A 27937-nucleotide genomic window follows, 5' to 3' on the forward strand; every position below is an offset into this window, starting at 1 on the left:
CAGTTTTTCAATTTCAGAGGTATTCAAAGGTCAATACAAATTAGTCAAATATCATTTTAAAGTTGTGGCTGTTTAAAATGTGTGCACATATTCTCAGCAGATAGTTATGCAAATAAAATTAAAACCATGTTCGTGATCTAACGATTACATAAATAACAGTTGTCCAATTATATTTCAAAAGTATTCAAAGGGCAATATCACAAAACAACGATAGCCAAATAACTGAGAATAAAAAAAATCCCTCACACCCAACTTGAAAATAAACAGTTGTTTGAGCAAGAATTTTTTTTTTTACATGTTCCAATACATGATTGTGCTTAGCACTACATTTTAAAAGTTTCTAATCTAAAATATATAGAGCATTTTTACTTTTATATTTTCACCAAATGTGTGAATATACATCTAAATTAAAATATATCAAGGAGTATTTAAAAAAAAAAACTTCAGTTTTCACACTGAATACAAGCGACAAATATCGAACGGCATTAATCAATATTCATATGAAACATTTCAAGCGCAGTCACAGTCACAAAATTATCAAAGTGAAACAAACTTTAATGAAATTTTGGGCAATGTGTCCTAAGTTACGAGTCACATAATTAAAGATATAGTCCATCATTTGTTATTTGTGCATTTTGTTCGTTTGAAGCAACAAAAGTGCTCAAAATCTAAAGAAGGGTACTGAACAACTAACCTGATGAAGTTTCAGCTCAGCTTCAGCTGTATATTCCGAGAAAAACAGCATTCTAGGATCTCAATTTCAAATCAAAAGTTGCTGAATCATGTTTTGAATTGGGCCTGAATTCAGCGTCCGAGACACGTTCTCACTGAGCCAATTGCAGCTACGCGATGTCGCGCACTGATCCGACGAATTATATCAACCGCACGTGCGTGTGCGTCGTGCCAATGCTTGCGCGCGCTTCGCCGAATAACAAAACGAACTACTAATTTAAATTTCCTACAGTGCGTCTTAAGACGCACCGTTGGAAAGACCTTCTTTCGTTGATTACTTCAAAATGACAGCTTGCCAGAAAGAATAATTTCACAGGGAGTTTAGTCTCCTTACTATCTTTCAACCAAGTATGTTTTTCAACAATAATTACGCCAGTTACTTTTCGGGTAGCTTCAAATGATGGACTATAGCTTTAACACAGTGAAACGTTCGTGACATGTTGAGCGCTGTGAAATGATGCAGTACATTGTGGCTTCTGTAGAGTTACATGTACACCAACACAAACCTGAGTTGCAATGAAGAATAATCTTTAATTCTTTTTTTCTTTGGTGAAAGTTAGAGACTGGCCAAAACGTCGTCGAATCTCTCCAAACAGATATCGGCGTGGTGTGGCTGGAAGACTAGAGCTGGCCGGAATCGGATCGACTGCTTGCCACTGAGTCCCATGATGACTCCTGTGAATGGAAGACACCCACATTTTTTTTGTTTAAAGGGAAAATACAACATTTGCAAACATCAAAAAATGAAATGATCAAATTATCACGAAATACCTTGCCGAATTGTTAGGGACTGACAGTCTAAAACATCCTTTAAAATCTTGGCTTCTGGTGTGCTGACATTTTCAAGAAAAACTGTATTTTTCCAACGCGTTGGAGAAAACTGGCTTTTTTCAAAAACTGTTCTTAATTTTTCATATTAATTTTTTTCTGACTTTTCTTTGCAATTGATTACACACCTGTGAAGGGGTACAAGCCTGCTAGACTGATTCTCTGACCTTACAATTCCCCAAAGTGTATTAATTACTCCATTTCATCTTAAGTGGCGTCAGGGAACCAGACTACAAGAACATGATAGGTTTTCTTGCTTTTATAAGCCCAAAACGTGATACAAGTCAGTTTAACAATATTTTCTATAAATACTAATCCTCCAAATCCATTTGTTTCTGAAAATTGAAGCAAAAGCAAATGTTGTACATTCCCTTTAAATAAAGTTGAACAAAGAAACTGACTAGAGCTGGGCTTGAACCTGCGACCTCCGGATTGCCGTCCCAGTGTTCTACCAACTGAGCTATTAAACCCTATTTTCGAAGTTTCCAAATAAGCGAGTTCGGTATTCCAACTGCGCATGTGCACATCAAGATTTGTCGATTTTTCTTTTAGGATAAAAATTTCATCGTATGCGTGCAAAAGCATAGCGGGGTACCAGCAAAATTGAAGAGATCATCGTGTTCCGAAGTATAACATTTTGCGAAAAACCTTTGGACAGCGAAGTGTTTTTAGGTCTCTTGCCTCTTGTCCAAACTTTTGTGGGAACGAAAGTTGCATCTCTGTTCGATGGCACGAAAAATTACACAGAATGCAGATTTGGTTACCATGTCCCCATAGCCTTGTGTGCATTATCTTCTGCAGTTATCCCGAAAAACAAATTGTCGAATCTTGCTGTGCACCAGACTATTTTGGAACACTGAACTGGCTTACAGTATTTGCTAGTGTCTTTGTTCAAGGAAACTATAGTCAGAAGCCATAAAGCTGTAAAAAAAAAATTAAGTGGTTTGGGTTCGTGACTCATGATCAGAGGGTCAGGGTTTGAATCCAGCTGCTGGTCGTATGTTGTGAAATGTTGCTTTTGTTTAATCGGTTCGGGACCACATCTCTCTAAAAAAATTTAATGAAAGCCTAACTAAAAACGAAATTTGGGTAAAACAGTGTTCTCAAAATTTGATGTTTATTTCCTGGGTGAATACTTCATCTATGACGACAAAAACTGCACAATACCATCTGTTATATCCTTAAGTATTTATTTTTTAACAATTTTGGAACAATTCTAACTACATAAGAAGTAGCTTTGCTTACAGTTTTGTGAATATTTCCGTTTTAGATGTCATGCAAAAAACTGACACAATGGCACACCTGGAAAATTCGCGATTACAAGCCAACAGGTATAAATGGCCGTTATGATTATCACGCATCTAACCAATTAAGGCAAGTTCGCTCAGTGCATTTTGTACTAGAGCTCAGACCAGTTGTTTATCGTTGTGTGTAGGATCTGGTGCTTGATGTGAAGTTGTAGCTTTCTACTAGTTGGTGGTCACAACAATTACATTTTAACCCTGTAGCACCTGGTACTACGTTTTATTTCATCACTGATAAATCAATAAAACCATAGAGTGCTTGGGCGGTTTTGGGCGATACCGAGAGTAACAGGCAGGACGGCTTGGCGGCAGTACAGGGACTAAAGTTTAAGGACTTGAGTGTAAGGCCAAAAAAAAAAGTCTCCGGTTTCTGGTATGGAGCTTGTCCAAAAAGTGGTGCGGCGACGCGGCTTTTTTTTTTTTTTACCTGACTTTTTTGCTTCAAATGTCGGCTGATGACTGCAAATGGTGCCCGACTAAACTTAGTGCAAATATATGGGAGTCCAGAGAGGCCACATAAAGCTTATTCTCGATCATAACCCCATCTAAAAACACGTTAAAATTGTGCAGCAGCAGGATTCCAGTCAAACCAGTGAGTTTGGCGGTTTTGAGACATCATATTTCATTGAAAAAAAACTTTTTCATTTTGCTGACGCGCATGGCTATGGCGACGCGCGCGCATACCAGAAACCGGAGACTTTTTTTTTGGCCTAAGTAGCCTTTGACTCTAGTCCAGTTTCACTGCCCCTCTCAGAGATGCCACTTTTCCGGTTTAAGCCGGAATTCCGTTTTGTTTTTAAAATCTCACAAAATTCTAGTTTTTCCGGCCGCCAAAATAAACTGGCAAAAGAGAAGAAAAACTGTAGAAATGCGTTGATTTTGACCTCGTTAGCGCCCTCGAGTTAAGTACAATTAGGCTCATGCACGACTGGCACAACGTCGCATTGTTCATTGAAGTAGTCTTAAAAACAAGTCTTTGTTGTTACCAAGCATGCATGCGAAACAGGCGGCCAACATACTTGCACGCAGTATATACCGCGCCTCGCGCGTGCTTCACCGCGTGGGGGCATGTTGTGTGCTCAGCACAAGTAGCATTCAGCCTGGAAATCAAGTCTATCGTTTCAGTTATCGGTGGTTTCCGATCGCAGTGGTATATGTGAATACAAAAAACGCCGGGCGCCAACCATGTTTTCGTCGTGCGCATTGTGTGGTGCAAAGGTCATGTACACCGACAGTTTTGTGGAATCATGCATGTTTCGTGTCGAATATTACGTTGGAAATTCGGATAGGCAAAATAAATATTAGAAATTATGGAAAAAAGTCAAAGTGATTGAACGAACCGATAGTTTAAAGGCCACAGAAGCAAAAATAAAACATAAATGGAACTGGGCTTGGCTAGAAGAGAGAGATGACAACGGGGACTTTGTTTTTACAAAAAATAAAGTCCGTTTTTTTCAAGCAGCTGTTCCGTTTTTTTTTCAAGCAGACCCAGTTCCCGTTTTTCAAGCAGACCCTGTGGCATCTCTGCCCAGCCTCTAAGCCACCCATGCAATATAGAGGATACGGCAACCCACCTTTCTCCCGGACCAGGCTCGCAATCTTGGCTGCAGACTCAGTATCTTTGCCGTCCACTGCAATGTGAGTACCCATGCCCCGGGCTCTGCTCAAGTGCTGTGGGTACCTAGCCTACAAACAATGCAACAGAAAACCGAAAAATAAGCCGGAACTGAAGCTTTTAAGGTATATTCGATCATTAACACTTAGTCCATTTTTTCCACTTCCGGCAAAACAAACTTACTCAAATCAGACTTGAATTCAAGTCACCAAACATCGAGTCCGAGTCCGAGTCACCTCTCTCGAGTCCGAGTCCTGAGTCATGCAGGTCAAGTCTGAGTCCGAGTCAGGGGTCATAAAGGTCGAATCCAAGTCCGAGTCACAAGTCACCTTTACTACTATACATGTATATTGGAAAACATTTTGCGGTACTGCTAAAACCTGGCAGCTGTGTATGCACAGTGCTTAGATGTGTCTCTCCTGCTCCGCACTGACTGTATGGCTCAAAAAGGAAAGGATCGTCTTCAAAATGTAATGTGTTGAGTTGAAAGAAATAAGTGGTTTGTGGTAATTTTGGTCGAGTCCCGAGTCACGAAGGTCGAGTCTGAGTCCGAGTCCGAGTCTGCAGGGTCAAGTTCACATCAGAGTCATTTGTCATCGTGACTCAAGTTCCAGTTTTCAGAGAAAATGGGAATCAAGTCGGACTCGAGTCTGGGTCACCAGTCACACAACTCCGCAACTAATGTGTTGAACTTTCAGCTCAGTGGACGTAACACATTTTGAGAATACAAGAGAAAACAGAGAAATACGCATGCTCACAATACCATTCTCCTTCGCGTCAGCATCACGGGGGAGTGAAATTGGCGCAAACATTTTGATCCCGCTGAAAGTTCATTAAACTGCTTGAACTGCTTTAACCTGGCCCATTACTCCAGATGCTTTAAGGTTTGTACAGATGTATTAAGTTCGGCGTTTAGAGTAATTGCAGTGGTGTAGACGAGCTATTGCCGCACTCGACTAGGCTTGGCGCGGCAGAAGCGCGACGTCTAGAACAGGCCTCAGGACGCCATTTTTGGGTACAGACAATGGAAGTATTTGGCAATTTTACTTCAATCCTAAAATCAAAGATTGCCAAAACGCACTTTTGAATTGTAGCAACATGTGAACTTAAAAACAGTAACCTGAAATTCACGTTGCATTACCGGACCGAGCCCAGTCTAATGTGGCTTTCGCGAACCCGAGATTCCCGGGTTCGCATTCATGAGCACCCTACTGAGATAATGGCTTCTCAATCAGTTAACGACCATAAATATGTTTGCACATACGGTGGGAGTACATGGTTTGTCTTTGATCAAACCATGGAGCCTTTTTTTATAGCTCCATGATCATACAGTCAGGCTATCCCCAATGTGTGTGTGTCGTTGTCCAGAGCCACCTGCCTCCCATCAGAATTTGAGTGACGAGTGACGAGTGACAATCCAGTTAAATGCTGGAAAGCTGCCGACATCTAACAAAGCCACATTAGACTGGACTCAAGATTGTACGCCCAAAATGGCGTTACTAAAGCGCCCTCATGTGACACTACTGCAAAGTTGCCTGCCCCTAGTACAAACCTGTAGGTCTTTGATGCCATCCATCATGTACTGACCGGACTCCCTAGCCTGGCCCACCAGATCCATCTCCTGGATGACCTTAATGATGGCGCCGAGCATCAAGAGTTTAGGGGGGTCACCCATCCAGGTGTTGAAGATCCTACTGGGCTGTGGAGTGGGACAACAAGCGTGAATCGGTTAGTGGCTCTGTGCGGGAACTGCTGAGGGCGCTATTTGGACTATTCGTGACCATATTATTCCAATCCTAGGTACAATATTGATGCATATTATTCCAGCTAATGCAAGTACGCATTTGTACTCCTGGGAGGTGAGAGGCAAGTGGAGGTGAAATAGCCTGCCCAAGGACACAATGTACGGCCAGTGACAGGATTCGAACCACTGACCCTCTGATCATGAGCAGAGATGAAACTGGCCTACGAAAAAAAAAATTGGAAAATGGGCCGAACAAAAATCTGTGTTCGAAATCTGGGCTTTGTGCATGATGTACATGTAATGATGTATGTACAATAAACTTAGTGCCCAATTTCCGGACGCTGCCTCCCGTTCTATTTTAGATCAAAACAAATTTTTACGATATGAAAAATATTCAGTGCTTTGAAGTCTGAATTAAGGTTAGAGTGACTGACTCATCAATAAACAAGTTCACTTCTTTTCTTACTATAGAAAGTCGAGGAAAAACTTTAAGCATGATCCAACTCCAAGACAAGAGCAATATTCAATCAATTCAAACAGCTTCACTAACATACGTGGAAAGAAAATCGGCATTATGTTTTTTTTTTTTTACTTCCAACACCCGTCAATGTTCTGTGTCTTTTATGATCTCTTCACCATTCCCGAGATCATCATCGTGATTTTCAAAGCAATGCATTTTGTACAACTAAATCTGAAACCTCCGAAAAATAACGCAACCTTCTGGATTTCACTGCGGTCGAACTCCAGGTGCAATATGAAGCTCTGTGCGTAGTTTCAGACATGTCCTAGGTTAGCGCTTAAACTTATTTCAAGCTGTAAACTACTCCAATCCGGGCTTACTTATGTGCGTCTACCATACAATCTGTGCGCTGATGACTGGTAGAAAGGTTAATGCTTAAACTTATTTCCAGCTGTAAACTACTCCAATCTGAACTTACTTATGTGCATCTACCATACAATCTGTGCGCTGATGACTGGTAGAAAGGTTAATGCTTAAACTTATTTCCAGCTGTAAACTACTCCAATCTGGACTTACTTATGTGTGTCTACCATGCAATCTGAGCACTGACGACCGGTTAAAAGGTTAATGCTTAAACTTATTTCCAGCTGTAAACTACTCCAATCTGGACTTACTTATGTGCGTCTACCATACAATCTGTGCGAAGACGTCTGGTAGAAAGGACTAAAATTGCGCTCGCAATACAGATTTCACTGCGCCGTTTCATAAGATTTTGCGGGAAAACTATCGTCAGAAGAATCGGAAATAAACTTGAAAAAGTCGGATTTCCGATTAAAATTGGAAAGTTCCATCTCTGGGGCAAACGAGGGGCAAACCCTTACCACTAGGCCACACTCCCGCAACAATGATGACCGACAATCTGTAAAAAAAAAATATGACAATCGACAGTCGGTTTTGGACTCAAGACTCACTCACCGCGTCCACGGCAAATTCATCCTTGAAGTAGTAGCCACCAGACAGCATCTTCTTGCTGAAGGTGACAAAGTCTGGCGGCTCCGGCAGACCCCACGCTTCGTGGGCCCAGAAATGGCCGGAGGTCCCGCAACCAGTCTGAACCTCGTCCAAAACAAGCGCAACGCCGTGCTGCAATTAGAATAGTTAAGAAATTTTTTTTTGGGGGGGGGAAACACTAATGATTAAAAAAAACACAAGTGTCATCAAATGTATCGTAAGCTTATTGTGCAGCTTCGCAACAAATTCATTGTGTAAGTCCTACGCATGGCGCAAATTATGCACTGTTTCGTGAAATCAGCTGCAGGCACTTTACAGTTAATACCTCTTTGCATATCGCCTGAAGCTGACGGAAGAAGTCAGCACTGGCAAGATTGTCGCCACCTTCGCCCTGAATGGGCTCCACGATGACTGCTGCCACGTCCCGACCCCGAACTTTGTTCTCCTCAATCGATCTGATCACCTGTTTAAAAACATGGCAGGAAATATCAACTAGAGATGCTTTGTCTGTTCACAACAGAACATATGGCCGTTTTGCATAAATGCTAAGTTATTACTTACATTTTGTCATTGTGGTCTTGGTTTGTACAATGTACCAAGTTTGAAATCAATTCGATGAAAGGAACTGTACAATTTTGAAAGATTTGATTTGTTTCAAATTTAAAAAATCATAAAAAATCAACCAATGACGTCATTGTGACGTCACTTCGGACTTTGCATACAGTACCATTATCTACCTACCCACCAAGTTGCATGATGATCGGACCTTCCCTTATGTGTGTTTAAGACAGACAACCAAAGGACATAGAGATATCTCTTCCACAGACAAACAGACAACCATAGGACAGACAGATATCCCTTCCACAGACAAACAGACAACCAAAGGACAGACAGATCTCACTACCATTATACCTCTTGGAGACATCTGCTCTCCTCCGCTTTATTCTCCGAGACGAAATCCTCCAGTGGGTAGTTCAGTCTAGGGAAGGGAGCAACCGGCCAACCCAGGGATGGAAAATCCAGACGGAAGATGGGTTTGGAATTAGTCATAGACAGGCAACCTGTGTATCAGGTCAAAGGAATATGGCAATGAAAACAACGTAAAAAAAAAAGACCTTTCTTAAAAAAGAAATCAACTTTAAAACGCCAATGAAGTATGACTTCTTTTTTTTTTCTACTTATTTTTTTTCAAGCAGATACCTTTATGCATATATACAGGGCACAAAGTAAAAAAAAATGACCTTTCTTAAAAACGAAATCAATTTTGAAACGCCAATGAAGTACGACTTATTTTTTTCTACTTGTTTTTTCAAGCAGATACCTTTATGCATATATACAGGGCACAAAGTAAAAAGAAGAAGACCTTTCTTCAAAAAGAAATCAATTTTGAAACGCCAATGAAGTATGTCTTAAAAGAGCATGTTCTTCCACTCATCTGAAAAGAAAAACAAATAACTGAAATTGATCCATGTCGTCAGATGTTAAGCATGTGTTCCTGAAAGAGCCTATTTTTTTATAGCTGTCTGTAGAATGCCATTGGAAGCTATTGAGCCGAGTGAGAATTACAGATTATACACAGGCATTCAAATACATGGAATTTTATCATTTTATTCATTAGAGTCAAGACTTAAACATCATTCTTACTGTCAGATTTCGTGATTTGAATACAAGGAACAAGTCAAGTATTTTTTTTCCCCCTGAAATTTTGACGGCGATTTTTGTCTGTTTTCCTTTGCAAGTTTTGGTTCATGCATGGAGTTGGGAAAACATCCATTTTCCATTGTATTTAACATATTCATCAGTTCGTAAAATGGTAAATGATCAGTGGTGGACAGCTGAATTTTGTGATCTTTTCATTAAAAAAGATTTAACTTGTGAACATAACATGCAAATTACGTGAAATTGTCAGTTACTAGTTAATAATTTTCATGGTAAATCCAGAAAACAGTTGTTTTTATCTACTGAGGGGGGGGGGCCCCCCAATTTTTTTCTTCCAGAAAAAGTGGGTCCAAACATTTTTTGCTCCAAATTTATTATGAAAAGCAAGGGGAGGGGATGCAAATGTATTGTTTTTGTTGTGTTTTGTGAGTAGTGTACACAATGGCTGCCTTTTTTTCCCCAAACCCCTCCCGAAGTATCCGTGCATGCATTAGTAGTAATTTTGTCCCCACTTTTTTAAAACTTACCAAGTGTGCGTCCATGAAAGGAACCGGTAAAAGACAGAACAGTGTAGGGTGGGCAGCCTGGTTCCTGAGGAATGGGGAGAAATAAAACAGAATTAAAAACTACTGACTGAACAAAGAACATGGTTGACTACTCCGGCGACTACAATCAAGGCACATCATTGTTAGGTGGTACTAAGAGTGGTAGTCAAGTCAACAACAGACCTTGGGGTAAACTGGAGCATGTCCCAGTTGTTTTCTTTAGCTTGTGTCACACACAAAAAGGAAGGCATCATTTGTTTTAAGGTCAGTTTCAAATATTTTGGTTTCACATATCCAAACCGAATAGTGGAATCAAGCCGAATTTAAAAAAAATCCAGATTTGACAACAACCGAGCAAGCTTACACTCATTTTAGCACAAATTTATTGAAACCAAAAGAAAAGCAACAGCTTTCTCGTCTTGGATATTTTTACCTTGCCTGTCACACACGAGTCCATCTCTTCCTGTGTTGCTGGCCCTCCTCTTTTCTTTCGCTGTTGGCAAAATCGTCCAAATATATTTGTTAACCCTAACTCCTTGGGTATTTTTACTAGAAAGAATCCTGAATCCACCAAAATCCATCAATTTTGCCATGCAAAAACATGTTGGTGGCCAGTGAGTCCATCGGAATCCACCAGTTAGCCGGAAGTAAATCTGTTGAGATCCTGAATCCATCAAAGTCCACCAACAGCTCAATATGGAGGTATCCTGAATCCATCAAAATCCTGCAGTACCACTAGGCTTCATGTCCTGAATCCATCAAAATCCCCCAACTTGTTCAATATGGAGGTATCCTGATTCCGCCGAAATTCTCCAAAACAGGGGTGTGGATATTGATGGATTCAGGTACGTTAGGGTTACAGAACAACTCTAAGGAAAACAAATTGAATTTTTTTAAATTTTTTTTAACAAATCAATCAAACTGTAAACTAACGCAGCACACATGGAAAGACTTCCCAGCATTTTATGAAAACAAATTTCCCTGAGTTTTCCCGCTACTTTCCTGAGAGATTTCCAAAATTCCATGAGAAATGTTTTCACTTTAACGAGGTTGCTGGGAAGTCCAGAGGTGCATGCAGCACAGCCAGTTAAAAAATAAAACTCCAGCACAGCTGGCTGGGAACCTTGATGCAACAGTTTCAAAGGCACTTTCCTAAAAGACAATATTGCAATTAAAATGATTGTCCAAAAAATAAGCTATCAAAGTACAATTTACAACAAAACTTTGCACCTTCTTACCCGATACGTCAGGAAAGCTTGCTTAATAGCGTTCTCATTTGAACAAGCCCCGCACATCATCGGCTGGACCTTGGTTAAGCCCTTGGGAGCACACTGTTGCAAAACAGGACAAAAATGTCAACGAAGAGCAATTGTTATCTTTATCATCCACAAATACTAAGGGAAATGACATCAACGACTACTGGCATCCACCTTACAAAATGATTCACTTTAGATCTTTGTACTTTCTACTTATTTTTTTTTTCAAGCAGATACCTTTATGCATAAATACAGAGCACAAATTATTCAAACGTCAAGCACAAGTCAAATCACAAACCAAATACATGACTTGTTTTTGCAAAGTGCAGTCTCATTTTCGTTCCAAGATGGCACTTGCACTCAGTGAGCGAATAAGTCTGGTACCTTTGGTAAACTTACAATTCTAGCATACAACTTTAGATTGGCCGACTTACCTGCATGAAAGCCTGGTCCAGCATGTCAGGAAATGTTTCCCCTGGAAAGACTCCGAGCGCAGGCCTATTCACCATGGCATGCTGTAAATTGAACAAAGGTGAAAGTCAAGACTCAATACAACTTGTATTCATTTCCCTGGGTGGAAAACTATAATTTTAAACAGCAACAAAAAGAGGCGGAACCACTACTGATGCAATTCAAACAGTGCTCCAAAATAGTATCCTCCTTTTGTTTGATCAGTCACAGGCAGTCCAATATTCATCCTGCCATGACTTTTAGGCACGCTCATCACCAACAGTCAGATCATATTTCTATAGGCACAGTGACTAGTCGAATTCAGTCAACAGACAAAAGCAGGCGACTGGTAGGCACAGCTGGCTTATCAATCTCCTACAGTCAAAGCAATAGCTGTAGCAAGTTACATCACAATCACAGCCAGTCAAACATGCTTTATGTGAGAAGGGAGCACTCAATTGTTTTAAAACAGTCACGATTTCACTGCTCGGTTGTCTGTGCTGAATTTGCCATCCAGAGAGGGAGGGTGAATTAATCAATCTTCACAGTTTTTAAGCTCTGGTCCATCCATCGGTCCCCCAAAAAAATTGACTAAAAATGAACCCCCTAAGGGTCCCACAAAACTGTCAGTACCAAATTGTAATTGTCCCCAAAAAACAAACAAAATACATGAATAGTTGACAATAATTGTTTGTGGCAATTCGTAAATTTGTTTATGAAAATTGTTGGAATGGAAGCACGATAATGTGGTCATGTTACAGTCACGTGACATGTTATGCGTTAGGAAGTTAGGGGGCTTCTAAACACCTATCACTAAGGCCAAAAAAAAAAAGTCTCCGGTTTCTGGTATGCGCGCGCGTCGCCGTAGCCATGCGCGTCGGCAAAATGAAAAATTTTTTTTCAATGAAAGATGATGTCTCAAAACCGCCCAACTCACTGATTTGACTGGAATCCTGCTGCTGCACAATTTTAACGTGTTTTTAGATGGGGTTATGATCGAGAATAAGCTTTTATGTGGCCTCTCTGGTCTCCCATAATATTTGCACTAAGTTTAGTCGGGCACCATTTGCAGTCATCAGCCGACATTTGAATAAAAAAAAACAGGTAAAAAAAAAAAAAAAAAGCCGCGTCGCCGCACCACTTTTTGGGCAAGCTCCATACCAGAAACCGGAGACTTTTTTTTTTGGGCCTAATCCATCACCCCTGTTTCTGGACCTGTGTCAGTTTATGGGGCCCCAGGGTCAATACACATGAGGAGAGAGTTGCATTATGAAGGTCACTATTATTTTGCATTGTGACTTTCCAAGCCGGCCGCCGGGCACGGTTTCATTTTCATAGATTTCCGTGCACAACTTTCAGGCAAGACAGCCAGAGCTTTTTGTGCGCTTGCACTCGTTTTCAGGGGGGTAGTACGTCACACTCACCAAATTATCTGAGCTTTTCAGGACATCAATCACGGCTGGATGGTTGTATCCTAAAAAAAAAGCATCAATGGAAATATCATTTACAAATAACTAGAGTTTGAGACATTAAAGGGAAGATACAACATTTGCAAACATCACAAAACGAAATGATCAAATTATCAAGAAATACCTTGCTGGATTGTTAGGGAATGACAGTCTAAAGCATCCTGTAAAATCGTGGCTCCTGGTGTGCTGTCATTTTCAAGAAAAATGGTATTTTTCCAATGCTGGTCGGCTGACCAGCGTTGGAGAAAACTGTTTTTTTTTTTATCAAAAACTTCTCCTATTTTTTCATAATTAGTTATTCCGCGTTTTCTTTGCAATTGATTACACACCTGTGAAGGGGTACAAGCCTGCTAGACTGATTCTCTGACCTTACAATTCCCCAAAGTCTATAAAGTGCTCCGTTTCATCTTAAGTGGGGTCAAGGAACCAGACTACAAGAACATAATTGGTTCTCTTGGTTTTTCCAGCATCTACAAGCCCAAAACGTGAAACAAATCATTTTAACAATATTTGTTATGACATACTAATCCTCCAAATCCATTTATTTCAGAAAATTGCAGCAAAAGCAAATGTTATACATTCCCTTTTGCCAAATGCAATGTTGAGACAATGCATGCTGCACAAGATCGGGCCAGATGGGGGTGGATTGTTGCATGATGGAAACCATCCTGGCCCAAAATCTACCTGCTAAAGGACATGCCATCCAAAAACTAGCTAAACGCATACAGGATCATTTAGATTTATCCCAAAAGTAAACTACCAAATTATTATCAAAAAGCTTGCTTGCATTAAAAAGAATTTACTGGTACTATAAACACCCAATGAAATTATTCTGTCTGGCCTGCTGTCATTGAGAAGAAATCCAGAATTGTAGGGGACTATCAATGATGTGGTCAATTGACTTTTTTCTGGAAATACAGAGTACTATGGATGAAATCGTGTTTATGATCAAGCGGTTGTGCATGCTTTTCCTCTGTTTTCGCGAAAAAAATGCAGTATCCACTGAGCTGAAACTTCATCACGTTAGGTTTTGAACATTCGTCTTTGGATTTTGGGTGGTGTTATTATTGGAAACAAACAAAATGCACGACAAGCAAATGAACCTATATTTGTATATGTGACCTGCTCCACCAAAAAGGGTATTTAGTTGCGCTGAGCATCACTGTGTAATGGCCCGCTCAATATTGAGAGGGTGAACATTTTGTCAAAATGTGATTTCCATTTTTTGTCATGAATGACATCTTTAATATCTACAGTTTCAGTTTTCACTCACAGAAACATTGTTTTTGATGAACAAAATGGGAAAAAACAACCATTTTGTGTGCATCGTTCTGTTGTTCTAAAACAGAGCAAGCTATATCAAAGCCTGTTTTTCTCAGTTGTGTAATTTGAACTCCAAGGAAGTAATTAATATGTAAATACATCATATATCCAGAACTTTTGGGACTTTTTTTGGTAAAAGTGCTGTGAGCTTCACTGGCTGAAAAAGTTAGGCTATTAATAATGATTGCATGATGGAAAAAACTTGCTTTACCAATAGGAATGGAGGATATCTGCATGAATAGATCCAAGAGTCGGTTCCCGTCCACGTCTACCAGGTAATTCCCAAGACTTGCTTTGAAATCCACAAAATACTGGACGGTGCCGGAATTCTACAACAAACAATCGAAAAACTAAGCATCAGCTTTGCATGTAATTTGTGGCAATAATTTGAGGCCGGATACCGAATTTCATTTCTTCATTCCTCTTGCAAGTCTTGTGTAATATGGAAAGATAATATACAACATTTGCATGCATCAAAAACAAAACTACCAAATTACCATGTCAGTGCTTATTACTTGACTGTTAGTGAATAATAGTCTCAAGCATCCTGTGAAATCATGGCACCTGGTGTGCTGCCATTTTTAACTTGAAGAAAAGTGAAAAGTTTGCATCAATTTCCACAATATATCACATTAAAATAACAAAATTCCATGACTTTCCGATGACTTTCCATGATAGCATTACATTCCAGCATTTTCCAGGATTTTCCATGAGTGTGAGGACCCTGAGGTTTTGCTTGGTCAAAGGAAAAAAAAAATTGTGATCCTGAGCAAAACATTCTTTCAGGCATGATCTTTTCTGGCAGCTTTTTTCAAAAAATATATAAAGCATAACAAACAAAAGCCCCATAAACAATTTTTAGGCATGGTCATTATTCTGGCTACTTAAAAACATAAACTAGAAAACACTCAGAGAGTGGCTAAACAAAATCCAATTGATTTGTACTTGTACATGTACCAAAGACCACCCCTTATGCCTATGTTGGTCTACCTTTCCACTCCCCCATTGTATAAAATTGTCTAGTCCATTGACCTGTGTGGTTAGTGGGTGATCATGGTGATGAGGCATACAGGGTCACCGGGTCAGTGCCACGCACACAAAGCTGGTCACACAGAGTGATCTGGTGACAGTTTTCCACATGATCGGTGAAAAATCCTTTTTAAAAATCCAGCATCCAGACCCAGATCCAGGTCACTTCCAAAATCTAATCGATCTGTACTTGTCCCAATTCAAGGACCACCCCTTAAAAAAAATTCATGAAAATAGATCCAGAACTTTTTGAGTTATCCTGTTCACAGACAAACACACTAACCAACCAACCAACACACAAACCAACACTGGTGAAAACATAACCTCCTTAGTGGAGGTAACAAATTTGTGAGCAAAGTCCCATAAAAAAAACCTTTTCAAGAAACAGTCCTTAGATAAATCTGCAAATTGCATTTACAATGCACTCAGAGAGCACTCATCATTCATTCAGGATGATCCAGCCACGAAATCGCTTCCTAATCCACTTTGTGGTCATCTATTGCTGGGATTCTATTGATTTTTGATGGCCTTTTCTCTCCAGTATTGCCAGGCAAGCTGGCATGCAGCGCCAATCTGGATAAGGTCTGTATCAAACGACTCACACGCACAGGTGAATCTCCGCTCAGTCTTAATTTATTACAACTGGGAAATGCATTTTTAAGCTCGGGCAGGACCTTCTACATGTCACCTGGTGGTCGATCGTTCGGTCAGTCGTTCGGTTGGTCAGTCCATCTGTCTATCTGTCTGTCCTTGAAAATTGACCAAAATTATTTGACAAAAAATTGACCAAAAGCCAGCCGTCATCAGTAAATGCACTCTTGAGGAGCGTCTATTTTGCATGTCTGTCCCCGGAAAATTGACCAAAAACGAGCCACCTAAGTTTCCCATAAAACATAATTGTTTTGTTATTTCTGATTTGATATATATTTTTTTGTATTGCGCCATGAGCATCATTAATGGCTGATACCGGCGCAGTATAAATTACCGTTATTATTATCATTATTATTATAACTACCTATTTTAATTTCAAGAAAAAAGCAAACAAAAGAAATGAAATACTTGACAAGTTGTTTATGAAAATTTTGTAAATGGAGGCGCGATAATGTGCAGTAATGTTATAGTCACATGGTATAGCGCGTTATATTTATGGGTAACTTAGGGGGCTTATTTTGGTAAATTTTCAGCGTGTGATTTTTGGTGGGACGGTGGCCCGGGCTTGTATGCACCACACAATCATTTCATGCAAGAATTTCATGAAAGGCGGCCAGAGCTAATTGTGCACTCGCACTTGTTTCCTCATTTTTTCATTCTCTGTGAACATTTTGTAAAACTCCCTTTGCCAACACAGTCAGTCAATTCCCACTGAACCGAGTTTGAAATAATACTTCTGTTTAATTATTCATATTTTTTTTAACATCTCGCTTATATTTGTTATAATTGTAAAGCACTTTGAGATTGTTGATACAATGGAAAGCGCTATAGAAGCATTACAATTTTTTATTGTATTTTTTCATTTGTTTATTTGTATGTACTGTTAACTGTGACCATTATTTTAGTGATTCGTCTTTGTTTTATACTTTCCATATGGCAAATATTGTTCCAATTCATCTAAGAGTTTTTGAAAATCCAATCATCGTAATATTTATACAAATGGGAGAGTCTGACAAATTATATTAGCATTTACCTTTGTGATGGCATCCAACTTCGCTATTAGTTCCTAGGAAAGGTAAAGAAGAGAGGGAAAATATTGTTACTGTACCAAAACACTATTAGCACTCATGTTTTATTACATATACTGTACATATTGAGGAATTTCACGAGACGTCACAGGTCAGTAGTCACCCACACGCCCACCATATTGGACGTCTACAGTTGCAGACCACTGATCTCTATATAAAGACTGGATAGCTAATAAAGAGCTGCACAATGAATGAATTTGACGCCATATTGGTGAGACCAGCTGGTGATCTGCAAAGGACAAGTTGCCGTTTTTATAGACAGCATGATTTCTTTTGTAACGTCGCGGTTCACTTGACTTATATTTTGACCACCACCACTGACCAAGGTTAACTACAGTTTTTCTAACGTCGTGGTTACCAAAATGCCGCAAATATCACTTTTTCGGCGTTTTGAAATAATAATCACTACGGACATGTAACATCATAATATGTTTAGTGATCAAAATGCGCGTCAACTGTTGATACAACGAGCGCGTATTTACGCGTAGAACGTTCGTATTATACGCGGCCATCTTCGTGAGACCGGGGGCGAATTGGTCAATATGCAAAGTCTACTGTGTGAATGTTGTATGCATATCCGCTATCCAGTCTTTATATAGAGATCAGTGTTGCAGACTAGTAAATAAACTGCCACAGACCCCAGTGATAAATACGCAAACTTCCAAACTTCTGACAAATGCTCACAACTCTCCAAGGTGTATGAGACACATACATTATCAAATTAAAGCTTACTTCATCATCTTTCAGTTTCTGTTCAATCTATAGGGGGGTTAGCCAATGAGTTTTGGAGACAAATCGGATATTGACCGTGACAAACACCGTAGAACACGCAGGTTATGCATTATGCGAAGTACATATACTGTATGATCGATGGAGCACGCTAGATGTCCAAAATGGCGGATCTTGCTCCACTCACGTGATGATGTCACGAACATGTCACCAGGGCGCGTATTATTTTTACTTCCCGGACGCGTGGCGGAATCAGCCAATGAAGCGCTCCAATGTGTTCATGAATATTTATGAGGTAAGTAGTAACAAGAAATACAACGTTGACAACAATAATTATTCCATTTTGAGTGTTGAAGGTAGAGTAGATCATTTCCAGCTATCCGAAAAGCAACCGACGAAATTATTGTTGAAAAGCTTACTTGGTTTAAAGATGTAATGGCACTAAACTCCTTGTGAAATTATTCATTCAAGCATGCTGTCATTTTGAAGAAAACAATAAAAGAAGGCAATTTCCATAGATGCGTAAAGTGACGCATATTTGGAAATTTCCGTTAGGTGCGCGCAAGCGTTGACTCGACACAAACGTGCGCGCCGTTGCAATTATTCGTCGGTTCTGTGTGTGACATCTTGAGCTTATTGGCTGAATGAGTACGTGTCCCGGATGCTGATTTCGGGCGCAATTGAAAACATGACTCTGCAATTTTTCAATTGAAGTCAAGATCCTAGAATATTGTTTTCTTGGAATATACAGCAATGTTCACTGAGCTAAAACTTCATCAGGTTAGTTGTAAGCAAGTGTCTTTAGATTTTAAGCACTTTTGTTGCTTCAAACGACACATGATCTACCCTACCAGTTTGATTAATGGAACATTACCTGAGATCTTGGTCCTGGGATGGGGGTCTTGACTGATGGTCCATCGTACTCATTTGGAACAAGTTTTTGGACGGCAGCATTCGCTGAAGTCACACTCAATCCTAGAGTACACACACAAAAACTGATTTAATTTCTAGTATAAAAATTCTGTGATTATCGAACGTAAATATATTGACAATAATTAAGGTAGGTTTTATTCACTTTTAGTGGCCATTTTTTTTGTATAGCTTTCGTAGTGCAATGGAAATAGTTCAGGCTAATAATTGAATACCCCATTCAATCAGCATAAAAAAAATTGGCAAAAATAAAAACAAACTTTCCAACCGACCCTATTTTTGAAAGGCATGTAATTGGAAGCAGAAGTATTTTTTGTTTGGCCTCACCTTTCAGTCATTTAAAAAAAGTCCCTTACCAAAACAAAAATTGCAGTTTCTCTCTCACAAACTCTGTCGTAACTTCAAATCTACCCCTTTTGCACTTAACACAGCCTCTGAGTGTGTGTATGTATGGCAGGCAATCTTTCACGCTGAAACAACTATTTGTTTGTATGATACTTGCAGATAGTTCCCATGTGTAGGTATTCTATTTTTTGAGGCATCTCAAACCTACCTCTGCACACACTGCCATGAAAGCATCCTGTCCAACTAGACGGATAAATTCTACTCAAGCGCAGTCTCTGTATCCACGCCATGACATAAGGTGACCTTTGACCTGTAGAGTTCAATTTTGGAAAAAAATGTGTAAATCTTTAATAATTAAAAGTCATTTTCGTGAGGCAAAAGACTCTGTCTACAAACAATAGAAAACACTATGGAAACTTACGAGAGCTGAGATATTAGCTGTACATGGCTTTACAACCATCGTCAGCACCAAAACCCCAGATGGAGCACATATCAGCCACACATCACATGTGCTTTGCATATTGTATCTAGCGTGTCCAGCGACCATATTACTACAGTATACATTACACCAGTATACCGCCTTATTAATACTGGCTAATTTTAGGGTGGAACTCAATGTTGGCACTCCTGATAACTAAATAGTTGGGTAAAGTCTGTTTTGGTGGTTTAACATGTTAGGTACAAGTATGCATGGATAAATAAAATTTTTAAAATCCACAATTTTCATTTTTTAGTGGTAAAATTCTACTTTTTTGGTGAAAATTTACCTCAAAATACCACTTAAAAACGGGACATAACAAGTAGGCCCTAAGCCTTTTTGAATAATTTAAAAACACGCTTACAATTTATTTCCTCAGCTGAATATTGTACTGAATGAGTAATGGAATGAATTTTACAAATACTCTCATTTTATTTAACGTTAGTTACGGTGTCCACTTGTTAAATTTGCGACAAAATATATAAAAAAAGAAATAGTCTAAATTTTACATTTTCAGCAATGAATAGCTTATATTGCAATAAAGAAACTATAATAATCTCCATTTCTGACAATTATGGTCTAGTAACAAGCAAGAAGTGGACACCATGTAACTAATGTTAACTTTCTCCCTATCAGCAACATAAAGCTGCTAATAAAGGAAAGATGCTTTAAAACTTATCTTCTCATTATTATTTTCTATTGAGGGAAGGCCGGTCGAGCATTACGAAAGGGAAACAAAATTAATACAACCAATTTTATTTTTGATCCCCACGTCCCTATTTTATTCTCCAGTATTGTGTCCTTACACTTATACCATCTGTCAACTTCCAGGGGATTACCATGATAACTATGCTAATTTCCGAACGATTGTCGATTGGCACAACAACTGCATATTGGGATCACATGCATTTAATTAGAATTTTTTTATACTGGTCTTAGTACCGGTAAGAGTCTGTGAGTGTGAATGCATGGGTGATCGTGCCAAACAGATTGCCCACTTAATACACAAGAAAAACTATGAATATGAGAATTTTGAGCTTCCACACGTTAAATTGTCACACTATTTTGTGTATGATAGTGCACAACAAATACAAGGACGTCAATCACTTCTCAAAATTGGGGGGGGGGGGCATTTAAGTACCTTGTTCAACACTAATGTGAGCGCAAAGCGTGGAGCCCTAATGGCGTGGGATCCAGGGCCCGCTAAAGGGCCCCTGAACATTTTGGATTCTAGACGCTAGAGCTGAAGAGCGATCTGAGGCAATTTCTGACCACTTCAACCAATTTTTGTGAGCAAAAGATTTTGAGTTTGGAGTCACTGAATCAGCTATTCTGAGCTATATGGAATCATTATGTTGGCTGCAATTTTGATTTGGGGGACGAAAAAGTGTGTTGGGGGAGGGGAAAAACGATATGATATCCCCCCCCCCCACTTTAAAAAGTGGGGGGGGGGGGGGGGACTTGACCCCCCTTCCATCCCCCACGGATTGACGCCCATGAATACATATGTACACTGACGGCGGAACAAGGGGGGGGGGGGGGCAGGGGGCCCATTGCCCCCCCCCCCACTTTTTCCACTGGGGGCATCCCCCCCCCCACTTTTTCCACTGGGGGCATCCCCCCCCCCCACTTTTTCCACTGGGGGGCATCCCCCCCCCACTATTGGTGGGTCCCACAATCCAATTTGTTAGTAAAAACGGCTATCATGCGCACCAGATTACTAGCGGCCACTGGATAAACACTCAAGGTGTGTTAGATTCCTGTTCCAATGGTTTGAATGCTACTGAATGGCCAGTGGGCGTGTTTTAAACTGAACTGATGTCACATTAACGAACCGGGTAGCATACATACTACTTTTGGAAAGGGGCTCCCCTATTGATGAATGAGTATTATAAAATCACTCCAAAGCGTATAGCTTTTAAACAAAACATGACGCTCATGATCAAAAATGTGCCTAAGTTGCTTCACCAGGGTTTACTACTCACACTTGGGGTCAACATGTAAATTGAGGTCAAAGTAACTTTGTGACTCCAGAGCTCTGCTAGTGACTTTTTTTTATACTTTTTGTCTATATTATATGCCAACTACAGCATCGGTCCCACCAATAGTTGGTCACAACAACAGTTAATTGGTAAGACCCAAAAAATAAGTTGGGATTGCTCAACTGAAGTTGGGACCGTCCGAACTACATAGTGCTACAATTGGATCATAACATCAACGTTTAGGAGTAAGGGTCCTAGCTGCACAGAGTCCATAGTGTATGTACATGTAGTTGAGGACAATGCTCTATATTGGACTCAAATAAACTGATGACCTGTTGAATAGTACCAACATTGAGAGGGCAAGGTTCTGAACTTTTAGATAAATTATTTGTAAATTAATAACCAAGACAATGTACATTGCGCAAGTTATATGGCACAAACCATTTTTAATGCACTCGATTTGTACAATGAACTGCAATCATAGATAGGCTGCAGTTAGAAATCGGGTAAATATACATACATGTACATGCATACATGTACATGTATGAAAGCAAAGGCAGGTTAATTTTCTACCGAAATACTAAGTACAAAATGTAAACTAGAGTTATTATGATACATGTAAAATAAGATTGTTTGAGATTCAAATGTCATTCTAGTATGTACGATAGAATCTGTTTAGGAATCTCCATAATAAAGTAGCCGTTTGCTACAAATATTTGTTGATGATACATTGTACATATTTGTACCATTTGGGCCGGTCCGCGGGTTGGGGGCACTGCAACATTTGCACGGGTCTTGTATCTGGGCAGATGGTGGGACCTTTTGTTATAGAAGCTTCGAGATCACTTTTTTTGGTTGATTTTTGAAAGTGAGTGTTGCTGTTGTTGTAAAGAGTTCTTGGTCATTTGAGAAACGAATACAAAAGCCAGTTTTGAAACAAATGTACCAGGTCTGTTGTTTCTCTGATCACGCTGTGTGACGACCACAAATTTGTATCCTTGTGGAGACACGCACACAATAGGGAACAAAACATTGTAAAGGTCTCCACAGGGAAATTTCTATAGATGAATAGGTCTCCACAAGGTTTTCACGAAATAGATACGATGTACATGTATATGGATTTTACTCAAAATTAGGAATTTCCAAGGTGGGTTGATCTGTCGCAAATGGAAGAGTTTTAAAAAAGGGATATTAAGTCCGAATTTCAGCCAAGGAAATTAATGCTGGTTAAAATAAGAGCATTTTGAAACTTCACTTTCAAAATCGAAAACTTTACTACACGAGAACAAAGAAATGTCTCCACAAGGATACAAATTTGATAGTGTGTGAGCCCAGACATGGCAGGCTACACTGGTGGCAGCAGTGCCACGGTCAAGACAGAGAAATCAGGTACCTGGTAGTTTTCTTTTTGACTGCCGGGCCCAGTTGGGAATGCGCCCTAGGGGCAGAGAGGAATCCAAGAGCGATCTTGGGCAATCAAGTCATCATCTTGTTTTTAAGAGCTATCCAGGATTGCCAACTGAGGCCAGGGAGGACATAGCCATAGAAGCATTCCGCAATTCGATGAACAACTTCAACACCAGGTAATTTGCTGGGAAAGCCAACACCATGGCTCACGCAGTTACATTGTCTACAGAGATGCAAGAGCTAGGCCAGGCGCAAAAGGGACCTGAGCAGTTGCGGCACAACCACCGTTAATGCAAGGAGATGAAAAGGAACAGGAGATGCCAACTTCTCATCAAGATAGCGCCAACATGGAATGTTCCTGCTGCAATAAACGTGGTCACTCTCAGAGAGAGTTCCAAGGGCACGACTGGCTTAACAATGCCAATGGTGGTAAAGGACAGAGGCTAATGGGGGCCAAAACAAGCTTCCATCAACAGGAAACAGCAGGAGTGAATAGCACAGAAGGCCATCGGGCACATGAAAGGTTCCAGACGAGGTGGAGCAGCAGAGAGGTGACAACATCTTGTCTGGTCTCAAAAGTGGATGAAGGGGAACAAGTAATCACCTCTGGCAGCCACACGTTGAGCAAGTCAGAGCCCAACTACTGTGCCACACAGAAGGAGCTCCTGGCAGTCGTTCATTTCATCCACTACTTCAAGCATTATCTGCTTAAAGCATTATCTGCTTGAAACTTTATCTGCTTGAAGCATTATCTGCTAGCGGAGAAGAAACACATAAACGCAGATGCACTGTCCAGAATTCCGTGTAGCCAGTATGAGGTCCAGTAATGAACAGCAAGTGTGCTACCGGGACTCTCATTGGAAAAGGGAAGTGGTCGACTCAAGTAACCAACAGAAACTTGAAGGTGATGAGGACCTTGCAGGGGACAAGAGGCTTGGGAGGTCCCAATGGCATTGATGAGCTGGTAAGAGAATGGGATGTTTCCAAAATTTAATTAGCACAACAGGAAGACCTTGAGCTGCAGAACATCTTGCTTTGGCCGACAATCAAGGGGTCAGCCTAGAAGGAAGTCTCGGTGCTGGACGAGGGGACCAAGTTTTGGTTAGCCAAATGAGATACACTTCAGCTGGTTGATGGGGTTTGAAGGATCAGTTGGGAAGAGGTTGATGGCCTTAGTTCTACCTTAAAGGTTGAGGTTCCACAGAGAAAGATTTGTGGATAAGGACATCTGGACATCTGGAGACCACAAGAACAGTTGCCCGGCTTTGGCAGGCACCTGTCTACTGGAGTGGAATAAAAAGTCAAGCTAAGATATGGTGCCGAAATGACACAAGTGCAGATCGAAGAAGGCTCCTCCCAAACCACTTTGGGTCCCCCTTCAACAGTGACAGGTGGGAACTCCTATGGAGTGGATTGATATCAGCATTACTGGAATGCCTCTCAGTACCAGATCAGTGAGAGGGCATGTGGAGGGGTGGAGTTTGTGAGTTCCATCGAGGTTGAGGATGAACTGGAAATCTTCGCTAGTGATGAAGAAATGGAATTCATCTGCTCTGCCTCCAGAGGCCCAGGATATCACAAGCCCAGGATATCACAAGCCCAGCACAGGGGCCTGCTACCCTTCGGAGTGGCCCCTACCATCTGCCCAACATGATCAACCTAAGAAGTACCCACCATGTGACAGGGTCTGCTAACCTTCAGAGCGGCCCAAACCACCAACCCAACACAATCAACCTAAAAAGGTGTTTATTTAGAGATGGCACCCGCTATGCTAAAGAGCGGCTCAAAAGCTCAAAGTAGTGAGATCGTCGAGATTAGCGTCTGGCCAATGAGGGAAGCTGTTGCCATTCGGAGCCACCTCTACAACAGTCAAGACACAGACACCAGCCATGCCAGCCATCAGTCTTGTCCCTAGGCCAGAGATGTTGCCATAGCATCCCCCTGGGGACCTACATTGTAATTGATGTTACTGGGCGGGTCCCAATGGTCGTAGACACAGTGTGCGTCATCCAGGCTGAGTATTCTGCCAGGTACTAGACCACAGAAATGGTCATGCCGCTTTGTGAGCACTTGAGGGTGAGTGGAGATTAGAACACATCCCTGCATCCGTCAATGAGCATGGGCACCGGCTGGTGCATTCACGAGTCACCCAAGGCAGCCATCGCAAGATACTCCAAGAACGTAGCTCATGGGTTTTGAGAGGGACTGTTCCTGTTTAAATTTCCTTTTCCTTGTTTACCCCTCGGGGTGGGGTCCTGCACCTACAACCGGGTAGCATTCGCTGCTTACTTGGAGACAAATAAGGGTCCTCGGAGAGGGCTGTGTAATGTTTGGGCCTTTTATACCTGGGGAGCTGCCCCTTTCCAGCTGACTGAGGAACCCGTTTTCCAGGAGCATCTTTTGTTCTAGATTTGAGACCGCAGTTGTTTTTGTTTGTGGTTGACTTTTGAGAGAGTTACCGGTACTGTTGCTGCTTTTTGGGTGCTACAGTGATTAAAGGGTTTTTAAAAATATATTTTTTCAGATGCTGCTGACATGTTCAGGTAAATGTCGTTAGATTTTTATGTAACATTAAATAGATTTCGAGCAAAACACTTAAAACCAAGCATTCTTACTGGATATTAATTCTCAACTAAAATCTTACAAAAATTCGCTTCTGGCCTCTGGACACCTAATGTAAACAACTTGCATTTGTGAAGCAATAAATTAAAAAAAAAAAATAATGGTTACAAGATTGAGCTCAGAAAAGCAATAGTGCTACCGCAGCATCATGACTTTGGACATTACTATCCCCGTCATCCAGCATGGACCATGTACTAGTATTAGTGTCTTAGTTTTGGACTAAGCAGTTCTGAAAGAACTACAAGTACATTAACCCATTAACACCTGTAGTACATTGTATTACATTGTGTTTATTCACAGAAGAATTCTGGTGCTAAAGTACTTAATGAGCAGGGCAGTTTCGGGCCCTACATGTAGAGTACTAAAGGGTTAATAAGTAGAGCTCTAGTGCATTCTTCTTTGGTCAACTTAAACGTCATTAAAGGGAATGTACATTATTGGCTTTTGCTGTAATTTTCAGAAATGAACTATTTGAGGGGTTACTACATAATGGATCCAATATTGTTACACTGACATGTTTGAAGTTTTGTGTTCGAAAATGCTGAAAAAAACAAGAAAAACAAAAGTGATGGAATAGTCTCGTTCCCTGACTCCACTAAAGATAAAATGGATCAATTTATAGATACCGGAAAATTGTAAGGTAAGGGAACCAGTCTAGCTGGCCTGCATGTGTTCATGAACATGTAACCAATTGATAGCAAACAAAATTTGGACTGAAAAAAATGGTGAATTTGGAGCAGTAGTTGAAAAACAGTTAGGTTTTTCCAACGGTGGTCGGCCGACCACCGTTGGAAATTTGTAAAAAAATACCATTTTCTTGAAAATGACTTCACACCAGGGGCCATAATTTTACAGGGTGCTTTAGACTGTCATTTACCAACATTCTGGTATGGTATTTTGTAAAAATTTGGTAGTTTTATTTTTCGATGTTATATTCCCTCTAACTTAAAGTTAACCCAGTCCCTCTAAATGATTTCAAGGAAACAAAAGATAGAATGCAGCACAATAAATGACAAGTTGCTCAGTTGAATAAAAAACACTGACACTGACAGAAGAAAATTGGTTTGAAATCAAGATGTTAAAAAAGGTAATAAAGAAACACATCTTCAAACAGGGAGAATTGAAACATGAAGGGATGGGCCAACTTAAATACATCATGATTACATACATGGCTTTCCTCCATGGCTAAAAAAAACCCAAATTTATAGAGGGGGATGCATGTGCATTTGGATGCATTAGCCGCATTCCGGAAAAAAATGTTGCAACCCAAAGCCACTTTTTTCTTCATATTATCTCAATGAAGGTCATTCATTGCAAAAATGATGCTAGACATGAATCTGGGACTGAGAAACATTTCCAATTTTTTTAGGAAAATTTTCTTGACTCTCCATAGACTTTGTACACAAGTGGCGTCAGGTCGCAACATTTTTTTCCCAGGAAGGAACACTTTCATTCAATTCAATTCTATTCAATTTACTTTATTTTCCACATTAAAAAAAATGACAATCAGAGTTAAATGTATACAAATATGTGGATGGGGATCCCTAAGAAGCAATGCTTGTCGAGTAGACATGCAAGTACTTGATCATACAAAAATATAATGAGTTACACACACAAACAACACATAACACCAGACATAACACCAGACATGAATATGACTATGAATACTCTATAAATACTCACGCTTTTAACTGATGAAAAGGGCAGCAGCATTAAGTCCAAGGACTCGCTACGATGGCTTCAGGCTCCACACTGCGAAATAACAGCGGGCAGTCACGGAGCGGCTCACGGGCTCTTTCTCGACAACCACCGTTCCTGCTTCGATCAGCTCAGGCTCTGCAGGCTGAAATCACCGTCGAGCTTTAATCCGTAGTTTGGACTGCACTGGGCTTGGCTCTGTGGCTCAACACTCCCCTACCAAAAACAAGTGTTCCTGTGGGAACTTGGGACTCTGAAAGGGATCTTTTGACCCGATGTACTTACGATTGTTTACATAAAATTACTTCGGGCATCCAGGGCCACCTGCGAAATTTGAGTAGTTGATCGACTGCAGCTAGCATGTGCAGCGCCCTCAATAGATTGAAAGGCTGCAACTATTTCTACTTGTAGGGTGTGGCTTGCTGGATGTCGGGGGGGGGGGGGCGTGGTTGACGTTCAAATATAGCACAAATTTAAGGAATAAGGATTATCATATTCATTTTGTACTTTTTTGTATGAATAAGGAGCATACTTCATACTTCAAACAAGTTAACAAACTAATTTAACAAGTAATGCACACTG

At 40.4% G+C, this 27937-nt stretch overlaps 1 protein-coding gene across 1 annotated transcript; it reads right to left on the reverse strand.

Annotated features, from left to right (window-relative positions):
• Positions 1–1079: 1079 nt before the first annotated feature.
• On the reverse strand, positions 1080–27705 carry LOC119722322 (4-aminobutyrate aminotransferase, mitochondrial-like). Its single transcript, XM_038192370.1, has 16 exons — positions 27341–27705; positions 19377–19478; positions 18768–18868; positions 17110–17142; positions 14608–14725; positions 13029–13078; positions 11589–11669; positions 11137–11229; positions 10332–10391; positions 9881–9944; positions 8607–8755; positions 8020–8157; positions 7659–7826; positions 6032–6178; positions 4439–4550; positions 1080–1407 (listed from the first exon to the last, which is right to left on the reverse strand). The coding sequence occupies exons 2-16, from the start codon at positions 19456–19458 to the stop codon at positions 1289–1291; spliced, it is 1515 nt and encodes a 504-aa protein (XP_038048298.1). The 5' UTR covers positions 19459–19478; positions 27341–27705; the 3' UTR covers positions 1080–1288.
• Between the last annotated feature and the right edge of the window lie 232 nt (positions 27706–27937).

Source organism: Patiria miniata, unplaced genomic scaffold (assembly GCF_015706575.1).
Source record: "Patiria miniata isolate m_02_andy unplaced genomic scaffold, ASM1570657v1 HiC_scaffold_15, whole genome shotgun sequence".
NCBI lineage: Eukaryota > Metazoa > Echinodermata > Asteroidea > Valvatida > Asterinidae > Patiria > Patiria miniata.

What these genes read in the sequence shown, in the direction of transcription:
- LOC119722322 (XM_038192370.1), bottom strand. Translation starts at nt 19,458, where the DNA reads ATGGCGTGGATACAGAGACTGCGCTTGAGTAGAATTTATCCGTCTAGT. An exon ending in TCATGGCAGTGTGTGCAGAG is followed by an intron (nt 18,869 to 19,376) that starts GTAGGTTTGAGA and finishes TGTGTACTCTAG; the next exon opens with GATTGAGTGTGACTTCAGCG. An exon ending in GAGCCTGGTCCGGGAGAAAG is followed by an intron (nt 1,408 to 4,438) that starts GTGGGTTGCCGT and finishes TTCCATTCACAG; the next exon opens with GAGTCATCATGGGACTCAGT.